Raw genomic sequence first — 11,291 nt, 5'->3', positions numbered from 1 at the left:
AGGTGGGGAACATTTCTCATCCAAACCACAACACTGGCTCTCGAAGGACTTAGGCCATACCAGGAGACGGGTATGCGTGCAGATCTTCAGGTTCCCATGTCTGCCTGAACAACTTCCAAGACCCAGAGGGTTTGCATAATCCAGTCCTTTCTTGCCCAGCCAGGTGTGTGTGTGTGTGTGTGTGTGTGTGTGTGTGTGTGTGTGTGGTGACACACATATAACCAGGGAACAGGACTCACTTTAGTAGAATGAAACCTGCCTCAAGTGTCATCTATCTCCCCTGTCCATCAAGAGACTCAGCTGTCTAGCAACACCAGTTCAACATTGCTGGAAGCTAATGACAGACACCCAGTTGGAGAGGGGGCAGTGGTGACCCAGTGGGGCATCAGCCGTCACACACACCAAAGTGTGAGCCATGGACATTGGAGAAGGACCTTCAGTATCTAAGAGTGTGCTCCCCACGGCTCCACCACTGACATGATTCTCTACCTGTATGCTTCCTCCTTTTAAAAGGAGAGAAGAAAGACGGCTCCTATTTGCAGACCACCTGTGTGCCAGGAACCGTACAGAAATGCCATTCTCACGGGAGCCCTGGGAGGATTTTTATCACCCCAACGATGCCCTGATGGTGAGAAATGAAGGGAAATGGCTGGCCCAAGGTCACAGGGCCAGCAAGTGGTGCCACTGGAGCTGGAACACGGCTTATATGATAGTGACTATTGCAAGGACAAGGTCCAGAGCTCTCAGGAGTTGTATACCACGACAGGGGTACAGGGCAAGTCCTCCATGCAGAGGTGGCTTCTATCACCTGTGTAAACACAAATTGGGGAATTGTCGCCCACCTGGTGGAAGTATGGTGCCAAAGGCTCCCAGGCAGAAACCCATGTAAACACTCCTTAGACCTCCAGCCAAACGCCCTGTCGCTGTTGGCTGGGCAGGGCAGGCCTGGCTAAAAATAGAAGGGGTTCTCAGGTCCAGTTCCCTAACAGCAGCAGGCAGCTCCCAGTTCCCTGGCCTCTTCTCTCTCTCCCCCTCCTCTCTTCCCCTCAGGCAAGAGCTAGTCTTCCCAAAGGAATGGAGATTTTTTTAAGACCTCCATCTCAGGCAAAATATGATTGTTAGTTTGATGCCCAGTGGACACGACCCATGAACCAGCCGTCAATGGGAGATTGGGGGCCTCACCATAACACCTCAACCTACGAAAAGAGCTATCAACGTCCTTAACCCACCCAAGGGAACAAAGGGATCAAGGCTAAAAGCGTGACCAACATTTGCACACCCTGCAATTCAACCTTCAGCTGCTTGTCTTTCTTTTCCCAAACTAATCCAGCTCTGATCTGAAGTTTCGGGGTTGGCCAGTGACTTCTCTTTGATGGTGGAGATGAAGTCAGCTGAAGGGAGAACTTTGCTGGAGCCCAGGACCTGAACTTCCTTTGCAAGGGAGGAAGGGTCAGAAAGCCTGCAAAGTGTGGACCGGGTGCAATTCAGGGCCCGGCCTGGGGATTTTCTTTCAAAGGTGACTTAGAAGCACTTCAGGAGGGTAGCGCCCTCCCGGGCGGGTCCTAATGGTAAATTTGGCAGAGTCAGCGAAACACGGCGCCGGGCGGACCTGGCGGCCGGGCAGCGCCCTCTCCCGCGCCCTCGCCCTCTCCCGCGCCAGGCAGCGGCGAGCACGGGGCCATTTGCAGCGCAGGCAGCCTCGCGAGCAGCCACGGCGCCGAGCCCGGAGGGAGGCGGCACCATGGAGCTGAAGAAGGACAGCAACGCCGTGGCCATCGACATGCTGCTCATCGTGCACTCTGAGAAGCGGCGCGCGGCCCAAACCACGCAATTGGACTCTCAAGAGGACCCGAGCGCGCTGCTGCAAAACCGAGGAGGTAACGCGCGCCTGGCCCAGGTCCTCTTGAGATCCCGGGGCACCTCAACCACAAGGCCCCGGGGTCTGCCCGCCGGGGGGCGCCCCGAACGAGGCCAGCCCAAGCCTCTCCCCCAAGGCTGCTTGTGCCCGGACGCCACAGCACCGGTGTCCCTTGGCAACACTCAGCAGCGGCAGCCGCGCGGTGGTTGTCCCAGGTTGACTCCCCATGCAGGCCTATGGGTGCTCTGTCGTATCGGAAGCCCGTTTCCTCCCGCTATTCCCTGAAGTATGCAAACCACGTTGGAAAACGCTCTGCAGGAAAAAGCCGGGGCCTTAGACTGATCACACGTTGCAGAGGCCTAGTCCCCATGCAGAATGCCAAACTCCATAGAGCACCAGGGGCCCCAAAGGATCTTCTTGATTGAGTCAGAGTTTGAGATAACTCAGAGCCTCAGTTTCACCTTCCAACCCTTCCAACCTCCAACAAATTTAAGGCATGAATGGGTAAAGAGAATATGGGCTCGAGTGCGATGCAGTGAGTTTGACGTCTTCTGATCGCACTTTGAATTTAGCTTCAATTTTACTGTTCTGCAGACTTGATGGGAAAATGAAAACTGACAAGTGAAAGCTTATGGGGTGATTGCAGAAGGCGGGATCCCCCTCTATTCTCCGTATACACAAGTTGAATAGAGTATAAATGGTGACAAATCCCTGAGAAGCGTGGCGGGCCTCATGGCGCTGATCTTAAAGGAAATTTCTGCGGCTAACTTTAGGGTCTCCGAGGCTAACCCTGCGCCGCTTCTTTAGGAGAAATGTACGGCAACTACGCAGAGAAAGATGGCTGCTGACTCCCCCTCTCCCTTCAGCTCTGAGTTACTCGGGACGCCTTGTCTTGGCTTTTCTGGCTCCAAAGCCTCTGTGTACATGGGACACCCACTGTCCACCCAGTCGCCCTGCTAGGACAGTGGTTCTATAGACGGCCTTGACCCACCTGCGGCCCCGGGCTGTAGCAGTGATGTAGCTTGGGTAGTGAGGGAAAGAAAGGCCCCAGGCCGAGAGTGTTCACAGCAGTTAGAGCGAAGTAGGGACTGTGGGCACGGGAGCTGCTTAGCTTAATCAAGTCTCTAATTCTTTGTTCTGCTTCTGGGAGAAAGGGGTAGACCGGCTTACGGTCTTTGGAGGAGAAAGAAAATGTCCTCTGCTTCTTGATGGAAATGAGATGGCTGTTGTCGCATGTAACACAATACGAAAGACCGTGCTCCCCGTGTATAGCAAGTGAGGCCCAGTTCCAAGTCAGGGTAGTCCTCACTGCCCAGTAGAGTCCCTTTGCATCATATCTGTCCTGAAGTCACCAGAGAGGGTAAAGAGAGAAGCCCTGAAGTGTTGGATATCAAAACTGCCCTCCAGGTACCTGAATTCTACCAAAAATGCCCATGGCCCCAGATCAGTATATATATTTTGGCCCTAAGTCAAGGGTAAAGCACCCCTACTTGAAAGGCACTGGTATTTTTCAACAAAGATTTTTCCCAATGAAGGTTTCTTAAAGATGCCGCACAATGGAGAGAACCAGGTCCGCTATTCCACATCAAAGTATAGTCCCCAAGGTCTCCAGACCCTGGAAGCCTTAGGCTGTACTGGCCAGTGTGTACCCATACTTTGGGACACAGCCTGAGAGAGAAAAGCACCGAGTCACAGTCCTTGTCCGGAGGCCTTGCACAAATGTGCAAGAACCCAAAAGAGCCCTGCCGACTTTCGGGTGTCTCTTCCTGTCCCCTGCAAGCTAGTTGCTCTCTGAGGCGCAGCTAGAGGCCTGAATCCTATGTCAGAGGAGAATAAAGCTCCATTACTGTCACAAGGCAGCCACAGTGGCCTTGCAGCAGAGAGGAGTCAGAGGGACACAAAGGCAAGGAGAGTCGCCAGGGGTTTAGGCTGCAAGACTGGCAGGGTGTCTCTTCTTTTCTCTGGGAGTCCAGCATTCTCCCAGGTATTTCCTTAAAATAGCACTTCCCACAAAGCAGACTGGGGAGACTTTTGCAGAAAATATCAAGGGAGTGGGGGGAGGCTGAGGAGGACTTGGGGGCTTCTGAGTGGGTGAAAGGTTAAAGAGCCATCCTGGAGACAGAGCTCCCGGGAACACTGCCCCCAAGCGTGCCACGGAGCTGATCTTGTGATGGCCCCTCTGCAGCCACCAAGGTCCATCAGACACTCTTCCTGCACCAGAAATTTGCTTCTATTGCAGTGGCTCCCACTGCCTGGAAATGCGTCAATTCTGTGCCAGGAACTTGACCTCTCAACTGCCACTTCCAGCCACGGCCAGGGAGAGAGCCTCCCTTCCCTTTTGCATTGCGTCATGACCAGAACCGAACACAGGTGCATCGGATGGACCATGCCTCTACCACACAGGCCCATACTCTAGCTGCAAGGGAGGCTGGGAAAGTAGGCAACTGTCACTTTCCACTCCGACAGGGACAGGCAGTCTCTGTCCCATGCTTTCTTGCCCCACTTCAAGACGCACCCCCCCAAACCAGAAATTGGCAGGCAAAGCAGAGAGAAAGCAATGCTTTCTTATTTATGTGCATGATAATGAGTATTGGGCATTTGTATAGCAAAAATTCCTTCTGGAAAATCCTGATAGCCAATCCCACCATCACTAAAAACTACCATTCTAACATTTTAAAGATGTTTTTAATTTAGGGGTCGCATTCATTTCCTCAAGGGCAGCCTATCTCGGTCCCCACCAGCCTTGTTTAAGACAGATGGGTCTGTAGATGGTACAGCGGTGCATGGCACTCACCCTAGGGCCCCTCCACAAAGAGCCTCATGCCAGTCCTTATCTCACAGGATTCCAAGGTGTCAGAAATGGAATCCGGAAATGGCAAGAATTGGAAAGAAACGGCTTTCAAGGTAAATCTCTTTTTCTTTCTATTTTCTATTCAGTTTCTATAATTCAATACCCTGAAAAATAACTGGAAGGTTTGGATTGTGTTCATCGGGAAACTGGCCCTAACATCTAATCAATGAGCAAAGACGGCTGCTTGCAGCTCAGCCAGGCCTTTTGGCCACTGTGAGTCTGGAAAGTTCTCCTGGCATCAGGGGTCCTGTTTTTCTGGAGGTTGCAGCTGAAAAAAAAAACTGTGGTGAACAAGCACCCATTTATTTGCTGGCTGGGCTATCAGAGAGGATTTGGCTTTGCTTGGGGTAGTGAGTATGTTCCCACCAGAGGCAGGGCTGTGTCTGCATGTCCCCACCAGAGGCAGGGTTGTGTCTGTGTGTCCCCACCAGAAGCAGGGTTGTGTCTGCGTGTTCCGACCAGAGGCAGGGCTGTGTCTGTATGTTCTCACCAGAGGCAGGGCTGTGTCTCTATGTTCCCACCAGAGGCAGGGTTGTGTCTGTATGTTCTCACCAGAGGCAGGGTTGTGTCTGTGTGTTCCCACCAGAGGCAGGGTTGTGTCTGCGTGTTCCCACCAGAGGCAGGGTTGTGTCTGCGTGTTCCCACCAGAGGCAGGGCTGTGTCTGCGTGTTCCCACCAGAGGCAGGGCTGTGTCTGCGTGTTCCCACCAGAGGCAGGGCTGTGTCTGTGTGTTCCCACCAGAGGCAGGGCTGTGTCTGCGTGTTCCCACCAGAGGCAGGGCTGTGTCTGCGTGTTCCCACCAGAGGCAGGGTTGTGTCTGCGTGTTCCCACCAGAGGCAGGGCTGTGTCTGCGTGTTCCCACCAGAGGCAGGGTTGTGTCTGCGTGTTCCCACCAGAGGCAGGGCTGTGTCTGTATGTTCTCACCAGAGGCAGGGCTGTGTCTGCGTGTTCCCACCAGAGGCAGGGCTGTGTCTGTATGTTCTCACCAGAGGCAGGGTTGTGTCTGCGTGTTCCCACCAGAGGCAGGGCTGTGTCTGTATGTTCTCACCAGAGGCAGGGCTGTGTCTGCATGTTCCCACCAGAGGCAGGGTTGTGTCTGTATGTTCCCACCAGAGGCAGGGCTGTGTCTGCGTGTTCCCACCAGAGGCAGGGTTGTGTCTGCGTGTTCCCACCAGAGGCAGGCTTGTGTCTGCGTGTTCCCACCAGAGGCAGGGCTGTGTCTGCGTGTTCCCACCAGAGGCAGGGTTGTGTCTGCGTGTTCCCACCAGAGGCAGGGTTGTGTCTGCGTGTTCCCACCAGAGGCAGGGTTGTGTCTGCGTGTTCCCACCAGAGGCAGGGTTGTGTCTGCGTGTTCCCACCAGAGGCAGGGCTGTGTCTGTATGTTCTTACCAGAGGCAGGGCTGTGTCTGTATGTTCTCACCAGAGGCAGGGCTGTGTCTGTGTGTTCCCACCAGAGGCAGGGCTGTGTCTGCGTGTTCCCACCAGAGGCAGGGCTGTGTCTGCGTGTTCCCACCAGAGGCAGGGCTGTGTCTGTGTGTTCCCACCAGAGGCAGGGCTGTGTCTGTGTGTTCCCACCAGAGGTAGGGTTGTGTCTGCGTGTTCCCACCAGAGGCAGGGTTGTGTCTGCGTGTTCCCACCAGAGGCAGGGTTGTGTCTGTGTGTTCCCACCAGAGGCAGGGTTGTGTCTGCGTGTTCCCACCAGAGGCAGGGCTGTGTCTGTGTGTTCCCACCAGAGGTAGGGTTGTGTCTGCGTGTTCCCACCAGAGGCAGGGCTGTGTCTGCGTGTTCCCACCAGAGGCAGGGTTGTGTCTGTATGTTCTCACCAGAGGCAGGGCTGTGTCTGCGTGTTCCCACCAGAGGCAGGGCTGTGTCTGTGTGTTCCCACCAGAGGCAGGGCTGTGTCTGCGTGTTCCCACCAGAGGCAGGGCTGTGTCTGCGTGTTCTCACCAGAGGCAGGGCTGTGTCTGCGTGTTCCCACCAGAGGCAGGGCTGTGTCTGCGTGTTCCCACCAGAGGCAGGGCTGTGTCTGTGTGTTCCCACCAGAGGCAGGGCTGTGTCTGTGTGTTCCCACCAGAGGCAGGGCTGTGTCTGCGTGTTCCCACCAGAGGCAGGGCTGTGTCTGCGTGTTCCCACCAGAGGCAGGGCTGTGTCTGCGTGTTCCCACCAGAGGCAGGGCTGTGTCTGTGTGTTCCCACCAGAGGCAGGGCTGCTCATGCCACAAAAACCACACAGGTTTAAAATGGCTTTTGTTTGTTTCTGAACAGACTAGGATAGTGGCCTGCCTTAAAAGAGTATTACTTGAGGCCTGGAAAGAGCCGTCAAGGGTGCTATAGATCCTTACTGACCTACTTCCCTGGGCTCCACAATACAATAAGAAGTTCGTTTCCAAGGCCTCTTCTGTCTGGGTCCAGGCAGTGCTCATTCGTGATGGCCCGAAACTCTCTGAAACATGAAGGACAAACCAAATATAGTGGACCTTGTGTCCCTCGGAGGCTGATTACCCTGGCTTTGCGGGGAAACCCATCGATGATAATATGCATGATGGGAATGCAGAATTCTGCTAGGAATCAGACCTCTCCTCCTAGAACGTGGTTCAGGAGCTCCATCAGACCCCAGCCATGTGGGCTGTGGATCAAACAGCTGACCCTCCACAAAGGGGGAGACAAGAGTACAACTCAGAGAATGACTCTGCTTCGTCAGCCTTCAGGCAGTGCCAAAAAGGAAAAGCAAAATACAAACCTAAACTCATCCATGCTTATTCCTTCAACCGCTGTCGTTAGCATTTACTTTGTGCCAGGCGCAAGTATGGAAGTGTTGGAGATGAACTAGATAACAAGTGGGTCCAGAACCCTGTCCTTGTGGGGTGTGTTCAAATGATTGCACTTTCCCCGTGTCCCTTACCTTGTTCAAAGGGAGGAGTCGTCTTCGAGACGCATACACACCCGCTAAGGAACTCATGCTTCTGTGGCCTGGCTAACAGATCCACACAAAGGCTTCTTTAACTGGAGCTGAGCTGTAGGGAAAGACTCCACTTGGGGCGCTGACGGTTGACATCATAGCCAGTAAAGTGCTGTGGGCCAGCGAGAAGCCTTTGGAATGACCGCCCAGAGCATGTGCGCGTGCCTGCTAGGTCCATGTGTGAGTATGTGAGTGAGCAACACGGCCACTGGTGGATGCAAAGAGAAAATCCTGTGGGTGCAGAGCTCTCTTGCCTTGGATGAATCGCCTGGCAACCCTTTTAGGGCCTTTCAGGAAATACTGATATCTTCTGCTTTGAGCATCTTCACAGTTGGCTGGGAGGTTGGGAAGAAGTCGTAACGAAATAGTAAGCCACTCTCAAGACAGTTCTAAAAGACTCTGGGGTTCTCGGTATCAGTCCACAGAGGGTGATTTAAATAGTCCTTGCAAAAAAAATCTCATGATTGAAGAGGTGGTATAAATACAAGGCTCCTGAGAGTGTCTCTGGAAGCCCTAAATCCAGGAAACACGGTGGTTCGGCCATCCTACCAATAGGTGTAGTTTCGATGGACCGCTTCATTTACATTTTAAATGGTGTGCATGCAGAGGGGAAAGAGAGCTGCTTCTTTCCATGTTTTTTGATGCTGGGATTCAGGACACTAGCATTGAAACTGACCTTGTCTCATAGGTGCCTTGTCGGTACCCCAGTCACCCAGTCCCAGTAACCAACAGGATCCCAGCCCTGGCAGTTGGAGGAGTTTCTTCACAGAAGGAAGTTGCCCCGTGGCGTGTGCTGACAGTGTGCACAAATGTGACTGCGCGTGGTGCTGACCCAAAGGGGCACATCTATCCTCTTGTTGCCACCCTGTATATTCCTTGGGCTTGGGTGTTGCTGAGAGGAAGGGTGGGGAATCCTGGAACACTCCAAACTTTTGGGAGCAGCAGGTGTTTGGGCTGAGCCACCCCTCTCCATAGCTTGCCCAGCAACGGGCTTCCCCTGCTGTGATTGGCTGCTCTCCTTGGTCCTGGCTGAAGTCTGCCTAGCAGCACAGTGTCCAGTGCCCTACAGCCCTACAGCTAGAGAGAAACCACTTGTGCGGCCCTGACTATAAATACCCCACCCGAGCTGTGCCAGCCAATCACCCTCCTGGAGGATTCCCTTCCCAGCTCCTGTTTCCTCATGGAGGTACAGCCAGCCATGCCCGCAGAAAGGCAGCCTCCCTGTCCTCGCCTAAGTGGCCTAGAGCTCCAGCCCAGCAATGCCACGTCACCCCACGTTGGCACACAGTTAGTCAACCGTGTTCTGGAAGCATTGGGAACCTGGCGTCAACCTGTTTGTGGGAGAAGGCTGGAGCATGCAGGTTCTCCAGGGCAAGCCCCTACTGTGTAGATCCCAAGTCTAGTCCAGCTCGGTGCCTCACCTACCTACCTTGACCAACTTCTGCTACGAGTAGGCATGAGAAGCCCTGAGTAGCCTAGATGCTTGGTTGCACTGTTGAGGAGAGCAACCCTAGAGATATGCTAGTTCCCAGGCTGAACAGTGAGCAAGAGGAGATAGTGAAGGGTAAAGGGAATAGTGGTGTGGGAACTTCCTTCTGCCCTAATCCTGGACCTTCCCTAGATTCTTCCTATGTCCATGAAGAAGAGTTCAGGGGACAGTCAACAGCCACAGAGCAGCCATGAAGCAGAAATGAATTCATGTCTAGGAGATATAGAAAAGACCATGGGTCCCCATGATGACCTGTAGTAAGAAGTAGACATCTCTACTGACCCTATGAGCTATCACAACTTGAAAATGTCCCCAATGGGTACAGAGAACTCAAACATGTTGGACGTCCTGTAATATTGGTGAAACAAAACCAAACTGAGTATCCTCCCATCTTCAAGACTAGAGGCAAGTCGCTGCCTTTGCTCCTCAGAAGGAAGATGAACTAGGAGCTGGGAAACTTAAGAGTTCAAGTACTGTGTTGGAACCTCCCAGCCCACTTCACAGAAAGGTATGGTGATCAGTCAGGCATCTGTGTGTAAGAAAATGCTTTGGAAATTGTGGTCAAAAGTCTGAAGTGGTGGTTTCACAGACCACTGAAGTGAACCCCAGCTTGGGCAGGCTTCTGCTGCAGGCGTGTGCACTTGTGGACTCCCAGGAGTATGGCTGTGCTAGCCCAGAGATGTGCACACCGTGGCATTGTGCACCATTGGACCAGGCCTGTAGATATGCTTGGCCCCCATCAGCATACAATTGTATCGGGTGCACCCAGGTCCCTCTGTCCCCCAACCAGGGAACATTATACCGTGGTCACAGTGGTCACTGGCACCTTCTTTGTCTTTCTTAAATAGGAAACTTGTCCGAGAAGCAATGCCTTCAGCAGCCTCAGGTCATCACTTCCTATGACAACCAAGGTAAGGAGGCTCATCGCTAGCTGTCTTATCTCCTGTGCCTGTGTGCCTGGCTCTGGAGCCCCAGTCAGAGAACACAGGATATGGAGATCAGGCTATAGGGAGTAACTCCTCTCTGATCCACGGAGGTTAGAGCATCCTTTCATCTCCCAGAATCACAGAGGAAGAACTGAGAAGCTGCGTGGTCCAAGTCTTCCCTTCTCCCCTCCCCCTCAGTCAAGAAATGAAGCCCCTGGGTCATGGAACCCCATCCCCATCACTGCCATTGTTACAGCTACAGCTACCACTCACTGAGTGCCAGGCATGTGTCTGGGACCCAGTCGGTATACACAGTGAATTATCAAAGCAGTCCCAACCGGGTGACAGTCTTGCTGCTTTACAGATGAGGAGACCAAGGCTTAGGATGGTTATCCAGCAAGAGTCAAGGCCAGCTCACTGGTACCCTCCCCTCCAACCCCAGCAAGGTCTCAGCTGTTAACCTTCACACAGCTGAGCAGCTCCCTGGAAACCGATCTCCCCGCTGGCTCACAGCATCCAAGTCCTCCTTTATCCTGAGTCACAAAGGTTCCTTGACCTCTGCTGAAGCTGAGCCTGCTGAAGCATGCCACTTAGAGCTGAGTCTGCGGCAGGCAAGGTGAAGCCACCAGCTCCTTCCTTGAGTGTCCTCGCTTTCCCAGTACTGCTCTGGGTGCTTGGAAATGGTAGGCAGGGAGGGGCACTGCTGGCCAGGCTGAGTCTGCAGTTAAGAGCATGAGATGGAAGTGAGGCTTCCAAAACTACTGCTGGAAGAGAACCTGATGAGAAGACTCCTGGGGGGGGGGGTCTCAGGCTCGCTGCCATTGCTGATGCCATAATATAAAAGGAAACTATGCCATACAACCCAAGGGACACAGGCGTGCCCAAGTACCTGAAGCCCAAGTACCAATGCAGGCCATAATACATCTCTTATACTGACTTGGCTGCCCAACGCTCATGACAGAGATACCTTGCTAGAAAGCTCATGAATGGGTGGCCATTATCTCGTGTGGGGAACAAAACCAAAGCTGATGGAGAAATTAAAGCAGGAGGGATGGAGGGGCAGTGTCCTGTAGCTCATTGGCTAAGAACGGCAAGAAGATTTTTGTCTTAAGCTTCTGGGAGTCTGAAGTCTGAAGTCAGCTCCTCTGGGTAAAAGGCAGGTGTCGGCAGGCTGGGGCCTTTGAAGCTCTGGAAGGGAGTCCACTCCTT

At 53.4% G+C, this 11,291-nt stretch overlaps 1 protein-coding gene across 1 annotated transcript in view; it reads left to right on the top strand.

Moving 5' to 3' along the window:
* The first annotated feature begins 1,642 nt into the window (after positions 1-1,642).
* Positions 1,643-11,291, top strand: part of Ky (kyphoscoliosis peptidase) — a 39,181-nt gene continuing 29,532 nt past the window's right edge. The window contains exons 1-3 of the mRNA XM_075964863.1: positions 1,643-1,877; positions 4,700-4,762; positions 10,005-10,067. Coding sequence (XP_075820978.1) covers positions 1,742-1,877; positions 4,700-4,762; positions 10,005-10,067 — 262 coding nt within the window. The 5' untranslated portion in view covers positions 1,643-1,741. The remainder of the gene's footprint in view (positions 1,878-4,699; positions 4,763-10,004; positions 10,068-11,291) is intronic.

The sequence above is a fragment of the Microtus pennsylvanicus genome, chromosome 3 (assembly GCF_037038515.1).
Source record: "Microtus pennsylvanicus isolate mMicPen1 chromosome 3, mMicPen1.hap1, whole genome shotgun sequence".
Taxonomy (NCBI): Eukaryota; Metazoa; Chordata; class Mammalia; order Rodentia; family Cricetidae; genus Microtus; species Microtus pennsylvanicus.
Note: the sequence above shows the minus strand (reverse complement) of the source record. Positions and strands in the feature narration are given on the sequence as shown.